The sequence below is a fragment of the Vanacampus margaritifer genome, chromosome 1 (assembly GCF_051991255.1).
Source record: "Vanacampus margaritifer isolate UIUO_Vmar chromosome 1, RoL_Vmar_1.0, whole genome shotgun sequence".
Classification (NCBI taxonomy): domain Eukaryota; kingdom Metazoa; phylum Chordata; class Actinopteri; order Syngnathiformes; family Syngnathidae; genus Vanacampus; species Vanacampus margaritifer.
Window position 1 is genome coordinate 55645036 of NC_135432.1, and position 19548 is coordinate 55664583.

General features: G+C 39.9%; 4 protein-coding genes across 5 annotated transcripts; 1 reads left to right on the forward strand and 3 right to left on the reverse strand.

The window, feature by feature from the left end:
- The first annotated feature begins 300 nt into the window (after positions 1-300).
- On the forward strand, positions 301-6992 carry ddx24 (DEAD (Asp-Glu-Ala-Asp) box helicase 24). Its single transcript, XM_077555388.1, has 9 exons — positions 301-503; positions 589-1384; positions 1567-1980; positions 2863-3016; positions 3098-3607; positions 3842-3917; positions 5077-5265; positions 6355-6484; positions 6566-6992. The coding sequence occupies exons 2-9, from the start codon at positions 592-594 to the stop codon at positions 6829-6831; spliced, it is 2532 nt and encodes an 843-aa protein (XP_077411514.1). The 5' UTR covers positions 301-503; positions 589-591; the 3' UTR covers positions 6832-6992.
- Positions 6943-9263, reverse strand: LOC144042141 (ubiquitin thioesterase OTUB2-like). Its single transcript, XM_077555389.1, has 5 exons — positions 8986-9263; positions 8803-8921; positions 8635-8719; positions 7554-7745; positions 6943-7442 (listed from the first exon to the last, which is right to left on the reverse strand). Exons 1-5 carry the CDS (start codon positions 9064-9066, stop codon positions 7236-7238), a joined length of 684 nt encoding a protein of 227 aa, XP_077411515.1. The 5' UTR covers positions 9067-9263; the 3' UTR covers positions 6943-7235.
- Positions 9264-10085: 822 nt separating this feature from the next.
- LOC144042157 (E3 ubiquitin-protein ligase TRIM35-like) lies at positions 10086-13710 on the reverse strand. 2 transcript variants are annotated; one of them, XM_077555390.1, is made up of 2 exons: positions 13655-13710; positions 10086-12326 (listed from the first exon to the last, which is right to left on the reverse strand). In XM_077555390.1, the coding sequence occupies exon 2, from the start codon at positions 12293-12295 to the stop codon at positions 10907-10909; it is 1389 nt and encodes a 462-aa protein (XP_077411516.1). In that variant the 5' UTR covers positions 12296-12326; positions 13655-13710; the 3' UTR covers positions 10086-10906. The 2 variants fall into 2 exon arrangements, with proteins under 2 accessions (XP_077411516.1, XP_077411518.1); XM_077555392.1 differs by lacking the exon at positions 13655-13710 and adding an exon at positions 12679-12781.
- Positions 13711-14658: 948 nt separating this feature from the next.
- On the reverse strand, positions 14659-18267 carry ccdc197 (coiled-coil domain containing 197). Its single transcript, XM_077578300.1, has 9 exons — positions 18042-18267; positions 17921-17963; positions 17498-17674; positions 17273-17430; positions 17119-17201; positions 15977-16149; positions 15772-15882; positions 15226-15342; positions 14659-15165 (listed from the first exon to the last, which is right to left on the reverse strand). Exons 1-9 carry the CDS (start codon positions 18143-18145, stop codon positions 15010-15012), a joined length of 1122 nt encoding a protein of 373 aa, XP_077434426.1. The 5' UTR covers positions 18146-18267; the 3' UTR covers positions 14659-15009.
- Between the last annotated feature and the right edge of the window lie 1281 nt (positions 18268-19548).

A 19548-nucleotide genomic window follows, 5' to 3' on the forward strand; every position in this document is an offset into this window, starting at 1 on the left:
TGTCTTTGATGGCCCACCACTGATCTCTACCCCATGCTAATGCAGTACTAAATCATAATTACGGTAAATATATGAAAAACACTTGGGCATGAATGTAAAATATTTCAATGAAAAAACAATAAGTAGGGTGGTGGTGGTTACTGAGCTTTCGCAACAAAAAAAGACGCCCCCCTCGTTACTTAGGGGAGGGAATTATTATTATTATTATTATTATTATTATTATTATTATTATTTTTTTTTTTTTTTTTAGAACGTGAACAGGCATACTTGATCCATACTCCATACCAGTAGTCGGCAGTAATGCGCATAATCGTACCGCCAATGAAGTTATATCTAACCACGTGACAACCAGTAATGGCTGCTCCCTGGTGACAATGTGCGGATATCTTCGAACGCCACAACATTTTAACGCTATCAAAAGGCGACAGTGTTATTAATCGTAGCGGTTTGTATTCTGTGAATTTTGAAGGAGAAGATTGGTGCCACTCAACCACTTTTATTGCGTGTGTCACGCGTTGCTTCATGCTAAACGGTGCACGTGTCGCTTGATCTAGATCCTCTTTTTTTTTTTTTTTTTTACATTTTCAGAAAATGGATACAAAGAAGTCGAAAAAGAAGCGAATGAGCTTCGCGGCGCCCAAGCAGAAAAAACGGAGCATTCAAGTAAAGGGTCAATGGACGGCGGTGAACTTGGATCCAGAACTATTCTCCGAGGAGGGCATGCTGGAGGGACTGGTTTGTTGTGAAAAACTGACAAATTACACTATAGTGGACCCCAACAAGCCTGTTGCTAATACAGAGAATGAACTTAAAGGTAAAAAGAAAAAAGTAAAGAAAAGAAAGTCTAGTGAAGATGAGGTGGTTGAAAAGGGGGACGTGGACAGCAAAGAATCAGAGAAGACTTCCGAACCTGTCAAGAAAAAGAAGAAGAAAAAGAACATTTCAGAAAACGAAGATGAGACCATCACGAAGCTGGTGATGGAGAATGATGAAATGGAAATGAAAACCGGTCAAGAGGACACGTCCATAACTGCACCACCAGCCACTACTAGCTTAGAAATTAAACCAAATCTCAAGATAAAGACTAAAACAAAGAAGAAGAAGAAGAAGAAGCAAAAAGAAAAGGAAACAAAGGAACATACCAACTCCAATCGAAATACAGAGAAAAGGCAAAAAAAACAAGTGAAAAACTGGACTAATGCCGCCCTTTCAGGCTCTGAAGTGTTAGACGCTGATATGCATGCATGGAAAGACCTGTTTGTACCACCTGTTGTGCTCAAGGCCCTCGGCAGCCTGGGCTTCACATCGCCGACCCCAATTCAAGCCCTGGTGCTGCCTCCAGCCATCAGAGATCGTATGGATATATTAGGAGCAGCTGAGACTGGTAAGAGTCTAATCAATAAAAATAATTTCCCTACATGCCTCACATTATAGATCAGAGATGGGCAACTTAAATGATGGTGATTAATTTGTTTTTTTTATTTGATCAAGGGGCTACTGAGAGCATGGGCATGGGAGGCAGTTACTTATCCCTGTTATAGACTGAGACAAATTTTCTCATTTCAGGAAGTGGTAAAACATTAGCTTTTGGCATTCCCATGATCCATAACATCCTGGAGTGGAAAGAAAGCCTTCAAAACCCAGCAGATGACCGTGCGGAACCAGACACAACGGATCATGCAAGCTTGACAGAGTCCCCTGAAGTTGATCCAGAGGACCGGGACCAGGAAGAACCTGGGCCGGCTGACGAAGGCGAATCTGCGCAAGATGCCAGTGAGGATGATGACGATCAAGATCAGGATGGGAGGCTTGGGTGCGTGCAGGTCATCGAAGACGTTGAATTTACCGCCGACACCGCCGCCATAGAGAAGAACAGCGCTGTTGGTCAGGCTCGGCCACTGCTTGGATTGGTCCTCACCCCCACCAGGGAGTTGGCAGTGCAGGTCAAACACCACATAGATGCAATGGCCAGGTTCACTGGTGAGTTCTGCATGCACTCACACTCCAATGCTAAATTTTTATGAAACACGGCTGCCTTGAGATTTGAGTTGGACTCGTAAAGTGAAAATACTTGTATCTCAAGTAATATTTTTTCACAAAAATTAACGGAAATTATATTATACTTGACTCATTGAGCCATTTTCAGCAGTAAAAAGCTAATATTTTATGCAGAATGAATTTGATAACGTAATTATTTTTCATGTATTATTAATACCTTTAAAAACTAACTTTTCCACTTGCTGTCGACTGAAGATGGCATCACCTGTGCTGAGCAAGTAGGTAACGACCAATCATGACTTTTAGCTGACCAAACCCAGAAAACAAGTGAGCCATGACCTCTAAAGGGTTACACCACCATGACACCAATGTTTCTTGTTAGCTCTCTCTGTTATTTAACATTGTTAGCTTTTAGCTCAACTGACTTTAGGAAGGCAAAGCTAAGTTGTTTACTTGTGGTTTTAATATACGTGTAATTAATTATTTTTTTTTTTTTAGGAGAGGCAATACATATACTAACTATACTATTATATGGACTATACTTAACTCATCCCTATTTTGCATATAAACAATATTGGAACATACTTTAAAATCAGTCAACCAATGAAGACTTTAGGGAAAGCCATTTTTGTTGCCCTAAGTTAGTAGGCATGCTTCGATGACTTTGGTGCGCAAGTATTCGAGATTCCCGTCCTTTTACCTCATTCAACACCAGTAAGCTTAAACTGTTCTTCAGGTAAACGGAAGACAGCAGAATTGTACATTTTCTTCCACCGTCACCACCTGTACGTTGTCAATAAAGCCACTCGCATATCAGAAATTCATCAAACAGGCTCTATTAATAAAACGGTTGCTCTTGCACAGACATCAGGACAGCCATTGTGGTGGGTGGGATGGCTCAACAGAAGCAGAGGAGGATCTTAAATTACAGACCAGAAATCGTCATCGCCACTCCTGGACGACTGTGGGACTTGATCAAGGAGCGACATCCACATCTTCTCAACCTCCGACATCTCAAGTGGGTCACATATCTGCTTCTGCACTCGGCAGCTAATGAAAAGTCTTTTGATGCGGTAATAATGTTTGCCGCGCTCTCCAGGAGCCTCGTGATCGACGAAGCCGACCGCATGGTAGAACGAGGCCACTTCGCCGAGCTGGAGTCTCTGCTGGAGATGCTGAACACCACCTACTTCAATCCCAAGAGGCAAAAATTTGTCTTCTCCGCCACGCTGACCATGAGCCACAGCCTACCCACGCGCGTGCTGCAGAAGAAGAAGAAGGAGCAGCTGACCGACAAGGTGGCGCTCCTCATGGAGAAAGTGGGCATCAAGTCCAAGCCCAAAGTCATCGACCTGACCAGGAAGCAGGCCACTGTGGAGACCTTGACCGAGACGCAGATACACTGTCAGAAAGAAGACAAGGACTTTTTCCTCTATTACTTCCTGTTGCAGTACCCCGGGCGCACCATGGTGTTCGCCAACAGCATCGACTGCATCAAGCGACTTAACTCGCTGCTGATCATTCTGGACTGCACGCCGCTGCCGCTGCACGCCAACATGCACCAGAAGCAGCGGCTGAAAAACCTGGAGAGGTTTGCTGAGAGGGAGAGGTGAGGCTTATTTTCTGCCTCTATTGGTTATATGCAAAGGGCAGGCAGCTCCATTAACATAAATGACATGCGTTAAATGAATGCATATAAAGTTGCTTCATATTTGAATACAAGATACTTCAGTTTGTGCGATGTAATGAACACATTATGGGTCAGCGTGTTTTCACAGTCTTGCATACCTTTTACGGTGTTTATTTTATTTTTTATTTTTTATTTTTTCCCTTTTCCCCCCAGTTGTGTATTGCTGACGACTGACGTGGCGGCAAGAGGGCTGGATATCCCCAATGTGCAGCATGTCATTCACTACCAGGTAACATTTTTTAACTTGACATTCTCCTTTCAGGAAAGCATTTAGACTGAGGAGAATTGAAAAAGCACAGATGTTTTCGGCAAATCAAAATGGCAGATTACATGCTTGACCACATGATCTTTCAAAATGTATAAATCATTTCAAAACTTTTTCCACCTGTCACCATGAGACGGATAACCTGTACAATTGAAGAAAAAAATATTTTAGAGATGGTGAGTAAAAATAAACAACTGATATAATGTGGTTGCATAAGTGTACACACCTTTTTTTAAACTGGTGGGTTTTTTTTGCAATTACCTGTAACCCTTTTACATTCAATTTCCAACTCATGTTAACTTATTTGCTCCCAAAAATGTATAAATATGTTCTATTTCAAATGTTTTATGTGTCCCAAAGACGTATTTATAAAAAAAAAACCTTTTTTATGCTAGAGCATCCAGAAAGAAGGCTTTGATGCAGCCTCTCAACTGCACAGAACGGTTGAAGAAATGCTAGTTATTACAAAAACGGCCAGCAGGTGGCAGCAGAGCAAAGGAGATCAACCAGGGCTATGTTGAAAGAAAGCTGTATCCCCTGCAATTTGAAATAGATTTGTGAATAATGATACAACAGCTATATTCTAATGCTAATTGCTGCAAAACAAAAACAGATGGAAATATACTTTTTTTCCTGATGAAAGAAGAGTTCTTATCTTTCTTTTGGTAGGTTTGTTTTTATAGCAATAGAACACAATATTCAGTGGACCTTGCAAAATCAGTCAAAATCCAGTAAAGCGGCCGGGAGTGAAGGGGATTGCATCAGTGAAAATGGGTGAGAGTGAATGAGTTAAATGGGAGTGAGCAGACATTTGCCAGCATTTTAAAGTGCCTCTGATCAACACCAAATAAAGTTCAGATGCTCTAGTAGGCATTTCCTGAAGGTTTTGTGCCAACACTCACTCATATTATACTGTCAGCCAATATTTTGCATTTCATGCAAAATCTGTGATTGACTGTGATGTCATAATTTGCATATCAATCAAAATAATAAAGCGAGCGGAAATCTTTTACGCTGGCAGGCAGAAGTTCTGCCTCCACATCACATGCAAAATGTCCCCCACTGCCCAGGAGGTAAATCAATTAGAAGATTTGCTGAATTCATCATATCTTCCTCTTTTCAGGTTCCTCGGACATCCGAAACATACGTCCATCGTAGTGGCAGAACGGCCAGAGCGACAAATGAGGGTCTCAGTTTGCTGCTCATCGGCCCTGACGACGTGATGAACTTCAAAAAGATTTACAGGAACCTCGGAAAGGATGAGGAGCTTCCCACTTTCCCTGTCGAGATCCAATTCATGGAGGCAATCAAGGTGAGAACTGTCACTTAAAATTATTTAATTGTAGTGCTGGACGATTAACCAAAATGTTTTTGATTTTGGCTTCTCTCGCTCATTAAAATGTAATGATCGAAGAAAAACATTACAAGTTCCCTACGTTGTGTAAGGACCCTGAATGCGCCATGTAGCTTGTAGCTAGCTCGGAGCAAAGTGCGATTTTGACGTCCCCAAGCGTCCTTTAAGCTGTTTAATGACACTCGAGTTGGAGTTAACTGGAAAACTAAACGCACGATAAGAAGAATTACATACAGTGTGTATTTAAATGCAAAACATGCTTAGTTTTTAACACATCGTGAGCCTAGCGCTAATGCAAGTGAATGGAAGATCCCATTCAAATGCTAACAGGAAGTTAGCATCAACGTAGGGAGTAATTAATAGTAGCACAAAAGACTTGTGAAAATTACATAAGATAAAAATAAATATGATTAGACTGTAATGTAAATAATGCTTAAAGTTGCAATATGGAACTTTTCCCCCAAAAAATAACTTTACAATAAGCTTTTTATTTGACCATTTATGAGTGAAAGGCCTTCCAATTAGTAGATTAACACTTTAGCTGTTCACAATGGGTACTCCTTCACACCTCTGGCCAATAGTTTTCAGACTGGATTCGGGTTAGAATTTCCCGCGCTCTGTCTGCGGATTGACGTAATGTGCGTGGTGTGTATGTGAAGAACGGTATGTGCAGTTTAATTTTTCGTCAGCAGGTGGCAGTAGCCATTAAAAATGGAATATTCTACGTTCAGTAGCTTTAAGTTTGAAAATGAAGAATGAAAATGCAAGAGGCTTGAATTTCATACATTTATAAGGTTATGTTATATTTGAAAAAAAGAATAGTGTTCAAGAATAAAGTGTTCAACATGAAGGGATGAATGGCTATGATTATAGTTTGAGTAGTTGAAAAAAAATTACGTTTTAAAATCAACAAATAATCGTTTTATTAATCGTGATTTCAATCTTAATCAAAATAATTGTGATAATTTTTCCCATAATCGTCCAGCCCTATTTAATTGGTTCTTTGGGTGTTGTATTTAATGTTTTAAAATGTTAATCTCAATACAGGAGCGTGTAAACTTAGCCAGAAAGATAGAAAAGATTGAGTTCTACAACAGCAGGCAAAAACATCACAACTCCTGGCTCAGGCAAACCGCAGAAGCTATGGACATGGCCCTCGACGAAGACCTCTTGCTAGGTGAGCACAATAACACACGAGTCCACATTTCCAATCAATCAAGCGCAGAGGCCTGAACATTCTGTGCACATCTTTCTGCAGGCAAAGGGAGGGATGAGGACGATGACCGGGAGCAACAGAAAATGGTTAAAGGGATGAAGAAACACTTGAAGTATCTCATCTCCCAGCCCGTGTTCAAGAGTTTGACCAAGACCAAGTACCCCACTCAGATGGGACGCCTGTGCCTGGATAACCTGCCTGTCGCGGGGGAACAAAACGCCATCTCGAGTTTGTCGGTGCAGCAGAATCAAAGGAAGAGTGGTCTGCCACAGCATAAAAAAAGGAAGCAGAAAAAAGGCCAGCACTGAATTCATACAGAAATAGAAATTTTTAACTCCTGAGTTAACTGCAACTTTGACAGCACTATTTTCATATTTTGAAAGTGGACAGTTTGGGACAGCAATCACATACACTGCAGCTTTGCCTCATTAAAACCAACTATTTTAATAAATTGTAATTATTTCTTGAAGTACATGAGTTGGAATGCAGACGAAATAAACTGACTCGCACTAGTAAAACGGTACTTAAGCTGTGAAAAGTAATATCGCTAAGCTTCACATGTTGTCAATGAGAATTGACAGTGCTTTGTAAAACATTTGACGTGCAATTGTGTGTGGAAAAGTCACTCACACGCTCCTAAAACACTCTTATCGGAATTTAACTCCCAGTACGCATTTCTGTGACGGGGGGGGGGATTTGGGGGCTGTAACAGTCAGGGTGGGGGTCGCGGCCCCAGAATGCTAAAGTGTGAAATGTGGTGGAGGAGGTGCATGGAGGGCTCGGCGCCATCAGGGATAACGTGGTGCACCAACTGGTCGTCTTCGCCGTCCATCGAGACGATGTGGATGCAGATGTCCAGTGCCTGAGTCAGAGCCAGGATGTCCACATGGTCGCACTCCATCCCCATCGCTTCCACTTCCTGCACATAAGAGTTTATTTTGAGGGGATAGAGTGGCCTTCGAGCCCAAACGTTTGCTCCTTCCTGCTACAGAGTATGACACGTTCGTTGACTTATGGGGCAGCAACTGACTTGATGACAGTAGACCTGCAGACTGGGCGCCTCCACAAAGTTGCAGAAGTCGTCGGCGTGGTTCTGCAGGTGCGCGGATGTGAGCAGGCGCAGGTACTGCACCACGCTGTCTGAGGTGACGTGATCGTTGAGGAACCTGAACAGCATTTCCTCCCGCTCGCTGCCTTCACAGTGCTCGATGACATTCAGGAGCTTTGCAAGTGGAGATAATTTAAAAAAAAAATACAGCTGTGGGTTCAAACCAAGGTTAGGGTTTTAAACCAGGGTTAAGGTTTCAAATGTAACTCCGGGATTACACTGCATGCGTGTGCATTGCGGCGGAGCCCATTCGTTTCCATTCTTGTTCAAATTACACCAGAAAAGCCATAAAATTATGACAGGGTACATCCTTTTTATAATGACAAGTGGGAGTGGACAATGAATTCAATCAAAGGAAGTCAGCTTTCCGCTTGCTTCTCTATTGAGCACAGACTTTGTGTTTGTCGGTTCTAATGCCACGTTATCGTGCGCGATCACGCGAGACACGGTGGTAAATTGTCGGCGAAGCTGCCTGACCGAAGCGGTGAGCAGATGGTGAGTTTTTCCATTAAATTGACGTGTCCGGAGCATGCGGCGTAATCCCCGGGTTAGGGTTTCAAGTCTGGGTGTGTTTTAAAAACTGACAAACAAACGTTTGGCTTTTACGTTTTGATAAAATCCTTGAATACACCATTAAATGAGTTTTTTTTTTTTTCATATTTACTATGCAGCCCCACTAGTCTAAACACAATATTCTGAGGAATGAGTTAAGCGGCAAAATCCACCGTTTTTTTTCCATCTCAGAAGGCGGCCATTTTGCCACTTGCTGTCGACTGAAAATCACACCACAGTGGCACAGGTAACCAATCACGACTCACCTGTTTCTGAAGTTTAACCGTGATTGGTTGATACCTGAGCTCTTAACTCAAAATTCACAAACACAATATCATTAACGCTATAGGGTCACATACAACATAAAGAAAATCTTTGGGTTGACTTCCCCTTTAAGAGTTTGAGTATTAGTTTTGCTTAATATATTTCGTATAACATAAAGGGACATTACTGTGTTCAAGTGTAGCTGGAAGGAACTCTGGTCAAATCCTGCCGAAGAGAGGTGTTCACTCGTCGTGATGATTTTCTCCTTGAATCTGAATAATTCAAGATTAATACATGACAGTAATCAGAAGTTTGAAGACGATTAAAGTTAGTTGATGGTAAGAAAAATCGTGACCTTTGCAAAGCCTTGACATTGTGCAGGATTGATTCCAAATAGGCGAAACAAAAGGCTCTGTAAAAACAGTTTCCATCGCCTCGCACTTTCCTCACGGAGGAGAACAAGCCGCTCAGCTCCTGATGAAGCACATCAGTGGATTAACACCAGAGCTATGTTATTTGCGCCTTCGTGATTACCTACTTGACATTTGCTGGAATGTTTTTGTTGTCCGAAGAGCACAGAGACATCTTCTCTGTCAGACACTAGGCTGCCAGCCTCCATTTTACGGAGAAAGATACCTGATGGCACAAGCTGCGGCTTCGAACGGCGATCTCGTCATGCCACTTGGCACCGAAACATTCAGTCACGTTTCGGTGATAAACGTCCTGGACTAATCAGAGGCATAGCGTTCAAAAGCGCTAGGTTTGTTTTCAGTTTTGACGGAAGTATGATAGTACCACGTGTCTGTCACTTAAAGCTGCAGTGCATCTTTATTGTAACACTAGGGCGGTAACGACAACGTGATGTCCTGCCTCATGCAATATTTTTTTCAAGGATACATTAAAGTAGAGGTGAGAGTACGTCACGTATTATGAAAGTCCTACGTTTCAGGTCAAGTTTCAAGCAATCCAAAAGTTACTGTGTCAAAAAATAAGCAGTTCAACAAATGGAGTCCAGAGCATAAGTGGGACTTATTTTCAGATGAGTTTCAGAGCTCAGACTCAGATCAGCCCACTTTAGTTCACAACGTTTTAATGAAGATATCTCACTAGACATTATACACTTTTGTTTATTTGCTGTTAACTCAGCAAGGCAGTTAACACTACTTCCTGTGAACGCTCTTATTTAGAACGACTATTCACACAACTTCCGGTGCACTATTTAACGGACCGAAGCTAACTTTGGATCGCCAAACAAGGATTCTTTCATATGGCCTTATTATACATTTTTATGTATTCAAAGTAAGATATTAATTCAAACCCATCCATTTTGATTCGTAGTAATGAGAACAAAAATCAAAACCACATAATTTTGATTCGTACTTATGTAAAAAAGAAAAAAAGAGTGACAAGGAAACACCCCAATTACATGTTATATGCGTGATTATTCATGTTATTCATTATTATTTATCCTCTGGAAATCGCCATAGTAGTAAGGATTTTTGACTTCTTATTTCCCCATATTGCCTCTCTGCACATTTGTACATTAACAATGCATCATGCTTGAGTCTACCAAGCCACTGAATAGGAACGTACAGAAGTTAGAACACTGACTCAAACTTCATACACTGCACACACATCTTTTGTCTTCAATATACTGCATTTATTTCAAATATGCTCTGTATTTGATTACAGGTACTTTCAAAACAAATTACAATACTAAAACAGTTTGTCACGGCTTGAGAAGGGAGGACCCAGATGCAGTGAGGAAGGCGAGCGACGGCAGGGATGCGGATAACTTAGATTTAATGTAGCTATAAACGAAAACACAAAATCACGCACACAGGCGGACAAAAGTAAACACAAACTCACGCGCACAGGCGGATAGCAAACAAACTCAAAATCACGCACACAGGCGGACAAAAGCAAACACAAACTCACGCGCACAGGCGGATCACAAACAAACTCAAAAGCACGCACAGTGGCGGCAAAAAGGTCAGTCATGGGCAGCAGGAGAAACACTTGTAGGACGAGTACAGTCGGGTCAGGAGAGCGGCATCTCGGAGTAATCACCCGACACTCCTTGCTGTGTCCATCAGGCTTTTATTGAGGTCTGATGGCAAGATGGCATGATGGGCAGCAGGTGTGTATGGTGGGCGGAGCCCACCAGCTGACCCAAATCATGACACAGTTAACAGTAATATTGAGCAACAACACAGATTAGCCTTTAGTTGTACTTTTTTATGTGAGTGCCCCATTTTTTTCTCAATACAAGTCTGTATATCATTAAACATAAAATGTCAATTTTTGATAACATAAAATGACAATTTTTTGCTAATTTTTTTTTCTTATGTGGTCTAAATCCTCAATATGAATTTTTGTGACAATGTCGCTTTTTGTAAAATACATTTGTGGGAGACAAAACGTCTCATTTTTTGACACGTCACATTTAAGTTATTTAGTTAATTTGTCGTAACACAAGGTGTAAGTTGCATTATTTTCAGAGGACCTTTGTCATTAGTGTAAAGGTAAGGATACATTGTCCAGTTACCATTCAATTTTGGCCAATTGGGAACATTCTCTCGTCTGTATAATTCAGTGTTTGTAACTGAATCCGAGAATGAAAGCGATCTTGTGTCACCGTCAACTTTAACTCGGATCCAGCGCACTTTCACTTTGATTGGCAGATTCTTGCATTTATATGGTAATGAAACAGCGCTGTATGTATCATTACAGAGTCTAATGCCCCATACAAAGGTGCTATGCGGCAAACGAGAGTCCCCACTAACCACCCCCACTACCCAATCTGTGTTGTCTCCCACCTCCACATCCCAAACATGCGTCCCCGAGCTCAGAGCCGAACCGAGGACACGGTGCCAGTACTGGTACCTCTCTAGATTCCATGGACGTTGCTTTTCGGTGTTAAAACTCACGCTGGTCAGATCTTCAGATAGGTTGAATTGTGGAGAGGCCGTGTTTGGGTCCAGAATCACGGGACTATAGGATACCATCTCCTTCATTCGTTCCCACACGGTGAACTTGAGGTTGCCTAGATGTTTGGCTTCATCCAGCAAAGCTCCTGGAATCAGCTTGGGCTTGTCAGGCAGCTGTTGGATTCTGGTCATCGTAATCTGGTAGCTCTCCATGAAGGAAACGTGGTCAGCAGAGGCCAGCTGCTTCTCGGTGGTTCGGATCGTGTCTGAGAGAACGGCAATGTCTTTGCTGAGAAGCTCAATCTTCTCCTTCATCATCTGACTCTTCTTCTGCTCTTCCTCCCGCACCTCCCTCAGCTTGGCCGACTCCTCGGCCTGGAGGAAACGTTTAAGCTCCGCAAAGGTCTTCTTAATCTTGCTTTCAACCTGGTCCCTCTGGACCTTGATGTACTCTGCTTGTTCATTGCAGTTGTTTCGGACCGTAGTAACATTTTCCAGTTTTTCTTTGACTTTTTGCAGGGCTGTGCCGAGTTTCTCTCTGTGATCCTGCGCAACGTCATCAAGGGAGCAGAACTTGTGGCCGATGTGGGCTTGCGCATCTCGGCAGATGAGGCACACGCACTCCTGGTGGTCCAGACAGAATAGTTTCTTTTTCTCCTCGTGTAAACTGCAGATGGCCTCTGACTCCAGCGAGGCTTGTTTAAAGATCTCACACACGTTCTTCAGTGTCAAATTCACAGTCACGTTCCCCGGTGAACAAATTTTCCTACAGACTGGACACGAGTGAATGAGTTTGCGTTTCCACCACTGCTTCACACACGCTCGACATAAGCTGTGGCTGCATTTCAGCATGACGGGATCTTTAAAGATTTCCAGACAGGTTGGACAGCGGAGCTCATCCGCATATATTCCAGCCATGGCTCCTGCGAGGACACGTCTCAGTGTATTCCTGTAGTGTGATGAAACAAAAGAGGTAAACAGATGTGAGATCTCATCTCAGCCTTAAAATGTTCTTAGGGTAAAACATGCATATGAATGAATGCCGTGCACTTGGAACCACATTTCATTTAACTTTTAAACAGGGACGTTCGATGCCACAACAACCGATATCACTCGTACTTTTGATACAGAAAATTATTATATCATTTAAAAGAAAACCTATATCCCAATACAGCATTTTCCTTAAAGTTGCATGAGAAATTGACAGCAATGTTCTATTCTAATTTCTAGTTTCTGATCAATAAATGTCCACAAAAGGATGGGCGATACTAAATCGGCCGGGTATTGGACTGATATGATACCTGGTTGGTACTCGCTTATTCCTAATTTAGATGATCCATGGCTTTTACACATACGCAGCGCCGAAACCCGTAGCAAGCCGTTTTGTGTTTTTTATACTTTACCAGTGAACAGGAGCACACCGTTGACCAATGACCCTTTAGTTTTCTGAACAAAGCTCTTGCCTTTTAATCAAAGCAACAAAGAGCATCCATGCATAATTTCATAACCTACTTCTTTTTTTTCTTTTTTTTTACTATTACAATTTGTGATTTCAAAGCCTTACCCAGCATATTTAAGAGATGAGTGAAGTTTTAAGTCTTCTGGAAATGTTCACTAGTTTTAGTTAATTCAAATCTTTATTTTTATATTATTTTTTATGTGAAAGCCTATGAAAGAAGACATAATGTCAAACATTTTGCTGTAGTATGTCAATGCTTCTTAATTAAACTAAAGTGTTGAAAATAGAAATGATCATACCTATATATATACATATATATATACACATATATATATATATATATATATACATATATATATATATATATATACATATATATATATATACATATACATATATATATATATACATATACATATATATATACATATACATATATATATATACATATACATATATATATATATATATATATATATATATATATATATATATGTGAAAAGAAAAAAATATAAATATTTTTTTTCTTCCATATTTCAGATATTACATTTCTAAGAGTGGTACCAATATGAAGTTGCTGAACGCCCTGCTCCCTTCACCACCTTTGTAAATATATAACATATATTACATGCTTTGTTTGTGTGAGTCAAGTTAAAAACATCCTGCAGGGTTCTCTCTTTGTTTTATGACAAATTTTGCCCAAAAAGTCCAATGACGCCGCACAACATGAAAATAACCAAACACATGACCAAATGACTGTAATTTTCACATTAAATTAATGTTTGTTTAAAGTTTTAACTCGTGTTTCAAATACATACCTTTCCCTTGGACAGGATGAAAGCAGACTGATAAGAGAATGCGTGTCGCCTATATGTCCACCCACTACGATTGACACGTCATTTCGCAGTATACCGCCACCGCCCTGTCAAAAAGTTTAATACAATTAGATTTTTAGAACACGGTGCCGTGAGTACGGAAGGCTGCCAGTAAATATTTATAATATTTTAAATACAAATAGGCCTAGCCTAGGGCATATAGACTTTTTTTTTGTTAACAAGAGAAAAATTCCCCTTTCCATAAGAATTTATTAGTTTGAGCAGTGTGAAACCATTCACAGGTGAACTTATTTATGGTCACTCTTGAAGGGAATTGATCGCACTGGATTGTGTTATTATACAGGGCTCAATAATGCACACAACACTTTCAGCTTTATATTAGCTTCAAATTTTGAATAGCTCCACTTAGCGATATTTGTGTTGGTCTGCATCAGGATTATTATAGTTTTGGGATTTTTCCTTTTAGCTAGTTTTGATTTTGTTTTGAATTTCATTTTTTAATGAGTTTTTAGTTAGTTTTCAAGGTGCTTCTGTTAGTTTTTATTAGTTTTAGTTATTTCATAAAAGCTTAGTTTTAGTTTCAGTAAAAAAAAAAAAAGTGTATAACTTGTGTGCAATATTTAAAAAACACCATGGGAGCAACGTCATCTGAAGGTGCTTTTCTATTGGCTGCTGCTAGATGACGTCACTTTTGTGTCACACACTTTCAAACGTCCTTATACCGGTTAATATCAAAATAAATCTACTTAAAATCACATTTAAAATCATCCCCAAAGGCTCATGCATTAAATTAATTACCAAAGACTCAAACGATGGACATTTTTACCATAATTATTGTTAGTTTTGTAAACATAAAATGTAGTTTCAGTTAGTTGTCATTGTAGAAAGCATTTTCGTTTTTATTTTATTTCGTTAACAAAATTGTTTTTTGAATTTTGACCTCCTCCGTGGCATATAGTCCATAGACACAAACAGCAGAATTATCATGCTTTGCAAAATACACAATGTTTTTTTTATTTAAATAAAAAATGAAAGCAATGGCAATATAGTACAAAATGTGCTTTTATACAACAGCCTCAATTCACAAACACATATTTAAGTGAATAATAATAGATTTCACTTCATATATCAACTTTTCATTACCAACATTTTAACATTCAACTGCATGATTTCTGAAATGATAATCTTGTCACACATTGTATTTAAATGTTGGCTGTAAGTAACACAAGGCATTTCATTTATTGTGGTGTCTCAGTGTAAACACTAGGGGGCACTATGTAAAAGGTGTACTGGGGCAATTCAAATGTTCAACTAGACTGATCACTTGTCCTACTGACTTAACTCTGACTTTTAAGTTGACTTTTACTGCCAAAGCTGCTCATGGAGGCCTTCGCTTTCATGTCAGTCAAGGCTGTTTTACTCGTGGTTTGGGAACCACACACCATCAGTTTCCTCGCCCTCTTCTCTGTATCTGCCTTGTCCACGAGGTACTCCTGAAAAACAGTCATTGTTTAATTAGGACCCAAGTTAAAGCGATCCAAGTCATTTCTTACCTTCACCATGTCCATCATTAAGGATGCGCTCATGTTTTCCAGGGTTCCGTACGCTGGCAGGTAGCACTGCTCTGCAAGGTTGCTGATGGCCAAAAATAAGCTTCCCACATCTTCAGCCTGAGAGATGATGACATGATTCATAATCCCACACTGAATTTTATGTTATTTTCTGGCTTGCTATCGACAGACAATGACATCACAGCTGCTCCGGGCTCGGGTAACGAGCAAAAACGGCTCACCTGTTTTCTAATTGGCTGCTGCGAAGTGGGCACTTAGACACTGCCCGATTTTAAAAATATAATAAATGCGCTAATAATAATAATAATAATAATAATCATGATGCTTTCACTGAATTGATTTCAACAATAGCTCAGATGGTTTGATGCACGCTGACATCATATTTAAGAATGAAATACAATGGCATCCATCATCACATGTCAGAATCTGTCTGCCTGCACCAGGACCAAATCCATCAAACTCGACTAGCCCCGGCATAAAAATGAAGATGCATCAGTTTCTACGCCGGGTGCACGTGAGTGAGAACACCTTTTTTCTGGACTGTCCCTGCTCCTTCATCAGTTTGTCCTCTGCCTGTTTGTTCTTCTCTTTAAAGCTCTCCAACTCCCTCTGAAGTTCATAAAGCTCTTTACTGGCCATCTAAGCAAAAAGGTAACAATTCAGGTCAAGTCAACCTCGCATGTGTATGAATTGATGCAGGAAATATTGTTTAATATCTCTCGTCAAACCTTACCAATTTGTGCAAGCTGTGTCCTTGCTTCATGGCGTGCAGCTGTCGCCTGCCTCGCTCCACCTCCTCCTCCACACGGCCCAAACGCCGCAACAGCTGCTGGTGAGTGAAGCACATCGTCTCATGGCGCCGGATGATGGGCATGGCTGCACATTCTGAGTCGGTCTCAAGGTGACCTTAAAGTAGCAGAGTTAGCGCCGTGCTTCACAACATTTGGTCGAGTAAAATCATTTCTTGAGTACAGTGATTTTCTTTCTTTGTCATTGTTGAAGGAGCCAATTTACACATGGCAGTTATTTGTCTGTATCACCTTGAGGTTGGAATAAAAGGAATTAATTAGGGGTGTCAAAATTAGTTTGGTAATTTTGAGTTCCTTTAAAGTTCCTTTAACGCCACAAATTTTTGTAACGCGCGATTAATGACCGCCCCTTACTTTTAAAGCCTGTACTGGGGAAACTCCAGTCGCAACGCAGCAGACACGTCCACGTCAAAATTAAATTGAATAATAATGCATATATTTTTGGAGACTCGGGTCAAGTTGTATTTGTATTAAGTGGGCAGAATTTCACAAGTTTTTTCATGTTAAAGATTAGACAGTTCCTAATATGAACAAAAAAATGCACTGAGCTGTTACCAATGTCTTATAAATGCAATTATGTCATCTAGTGGCAGAAAAATGACCCTAACACAAATCAATAGCACTTGTCTTTTTACAGTACAGTACATCTGTTTAATTTTAACTAAATTTTATGAATTATTATGAAATTACTGTATCAATGAAAAAAGATGCAGCCATATTTCTATTAGTTTACATTTTCCAATATTTATGTCAACAAGAGTATGAAAACTTTTTATTGTACATTCATAACATATATAAAATTTGCAATTAATCTTGAGTTAACTATTGAAGTCATGCGATTAATTCAGATTTTTAAAAAAAATTGTCTGACACCCCTAGAATTAATAAATATAATGAATAAAATAATCAATATAGTAAAAATAGTATAGTAAATAATATAGTTCTCAGAGGGGTTGAACAACTATGGATTTTTTTTGGTAGTTGATGCTAAGGTAATGGTAGTGCAGATGAAGCCGACCAATCAATGACGTCGTCATCAGAGTCATAACAATAAATGTCCACATACTTTTTGGGAGATACTCCAACGTTTTCATCAAAAAGTCCTCGTAGATTTTGTATTTGGATAATCTCTCCTTTAAAACGAGCCGCCTGCCAATTAAAATAAGCAAATATGTCACTGGAGTTGTGATTGAGCATCACATAAAGGTGGCGGCTCTCACCTGGCTCGAAGTAGTTGCAGTTGTTTTGTCAGCTCCTCCAGCTCGCGCTGCTTCATCAGGTTGTGCTCCTGCACTGCCTTGTACTGCTGCGCAGCTTGATTGCGCCTCACTTCATTGTCACTCACAAGCTTTTCAAATTGAAGCACTTTCTCTTTTGTCTGTGGGAAGATGCATGTGCATGTCACACAACATAGTAGAATGTCTAACATAATACACGTACTGTACCTCCTGATGTTTTATTTGCAGCTCAGTCTTCCTTTGAGCCAGCTCCTCCACGTTTCGTTTAAACTCTTCTCTCTTGAGTGTGAGAATGCTGTTCACCTCATCCAGCTCGGCTTGTTTTTTCAGAACCAGAGTCCTTTGTAATGTGTTCACGCCAATCTTAAGGATCCTGCTTGGAGGCTATATATAAAACCATTAATATTTACATCCACTTACTATGAAATGCTTGTCATAATACTGCCCCCAGGTGGTCAAGGTGAGCACACCAGAATGAGCAGTATAATTTGCATTGATGGAGAAAGTGTGAAAAAATATTTTGATTATAAAATTCAGCGTGCTCCCCCCCCCCCCCCCATTAAAAACACTTCTATTTTTTTGTTTTGAGGCTCGATTAAGGTGTTTCAATTCCTTTAAAGTTCCTCTCACCTCAGTTACAACTGGGATGTAATTCACATTCTCTTCTTTGTTCCTGAGAAGGGAAACATTATACATAATTTAGTCAAAAGTGAGTTGAGTGGGATTTGAATGCAGAAAAGAGCAGGCCTACCTGCAGTCATCGGGCTGAGTAATAAAAATGTTCCTCGTCTTCTTCTCTACTCTGAGCTTCAGTCGCTCGTGGTCAGCCAGGAAAGGAAGCGAAGTGGTCGTCATGTTGATGACAAGTAAACAAGTGTTGTCCACGTTCGAACGATCACGGACAGGGAACGTTCCGGATGTTTTTTTTTTCTGGACTTGACGCCTGGTTGCTCGGAGATCACACGCCAGTTAAAGGGAATGTGTTCGGATCGGTTCTCAGTTGTCATAGCAACGTCCACAAGAGGCGGTGCCGTTTGTCGCACCGGGATGCAAATGACTTCCGGAAGGTTGCATTCGGGTCTCAGGAAGCCAGTCCTCAAGGTGGATTTCTCACTCACTGAACGAATAAACATGCGACTTTCTTTCTTTCTTTCTTTATTTATTTTACAGTATATTTTGTGCAATGCGCAGTAAGAAACAGCTTTGAATTAGCCGTTAAATAAAACCAAAACTGAAAAAACACAATCACAGATTTTTGCTGCCCTTGCATTATTATTTTAGAATAGGAATGTTAAATATTTATTTTAATATGAATACATTACAAAAGGTTTTGCAACATTGTACATTTACATAATTATTGTAAAGATTTACTGATGATTTTAATGCTCTTGCAAAGGTATACTTAAAAGATATGCATTCATTTCCTCACAATGAATTTTTTATTGTAATGTTATTTATATATTTTTTAAATGACCCATTGGGTGCTCCACATACAATGTCAAAATGTTTGGACATTGTGTGTGGCGTCCTCTAGGGGTCAGTATAATGACGAAAATTGCTTAATGATTGTAAAGTTTCCCACTTATTGAAAAATGTTTGTTTGCAAAAGATACAAATATTTTTTTGTGAGAAAGTGCAACATATTTTAGAGAAAATAAGATCAGAATAAAAAATAAGTAAAAAATATGGTTTGATGAAAACAAGTTATCAATAAACTTAAATAAGACTAAACCTGTGGTATTTGGAACTGTTAAGGTAAACAACCAAAAGTACTAATTATTGACTGTCAAATCTAAACTGTCAAAAATTGATCCTATTCTGGTTAGGGTGAAACATTTTTCTCAAGCAGAAATCTTTGCACATGCTTTGCATTTCGTTAGTGTTACCATATTTAAACTATTGTTCAGAGGTTTGGGGAAACCTACAAAGAATTCATTACAGACTCTGTTTTTACTGCAAAATAGAGCTGTCAGAGCAATCCACAATGTCGGATAGCTTCACCATACAAATGCACTGTTTCTATTTTTCTTCTTGTAGAATATAAAACATGTTGTCGACTAAAATGAAATCACAGTTTCTGGGGCCTCAGGGTACTGACCATCACGAAGGTTTGCCTGTTTTCCAGTTTTGGTCATGTCATGTGACATTCACAAGCTTAGCTCTGAGGCAGTGATGTCATTTTCACTCGACAGTGAGAAGTGAGCAGTACAGGGCAAAATGGCCGCCCCCTGAGATTGATAAAAAAAAAAAAATTCTGC

Bases quoted from the DNA above. Each gene is read 5' to 3' on its own strand.
- ddx24 (XM_077555388.1), top strand. From the start codon at position 592: ATGGATACAAAGAAGTCGAAAAAGAAGCGAATGAGCTTCGCGGCGCCC. The intron at 1,385-1,566 runs GTAAGAGTCTAA...TTCTCATTTCAG, and splicing joins ATTAGGAGCAGCTGAGACTG to GAAGTGGTAAAACATTAGCT. The intron at 3,608-3,841 runs GTGAGGCTTATT...TTTTCCCCCCAG, and splicing joins AGGTTTGCTGAGAGGGAGAG to TTGTGTATTGCTGACGACTG.
- LOC144042157 (XM_077555390.1), bottom strand. From the start codon at position 12,295: ATGGCTGGAATATATGCGGATGAGCTCCGCTGTCCAACCTGTCTGGAA.
- ccdc197 (XM_077578300.1), bottom strand. From the start codon at position 18,145: ATGACGACCACTTCGCTTCCTTTCCTGGCTGACCACGAGCGACTGAAG. The intron at 17,964-18,041 runs GTAGGCCTGCTC...TTCCCTTCTCAG, and splicing joins ACTCAGCCCGATGACTGCAG to GAACAAAGAAGAGAATGTGA. The intron at 17,675-17,920 runs GTGAGAGGAACT...TTTTATATATAG, and splicing joins ACATCCCAGTTGTAACTGAG to CCTCCAAGCAGGATCCTTAA.
- LOC144042141 (XM_077555389.1), bottom strand. From the start codon at position 9,066: ATGGAGGCTGGCAGCCTAGTGTCTGACAGAGAAGATGTCTCTGTGCTC. The intron at 8,720-8,802 runs GTCACGATTTTT...TGAATTATTCAG, and splicing joins AATGTCAAGGCTTTGCAAAG to ATTCAAGGAGAAAATCATCA. The intron at 7,443-7,553 runs GTCAGTTGCTGC...TCTTATGTGCAG, and splicing joins TGCAGGTCTACTGTCATCAA to GAAGTGGAAGCGATGGGGAT.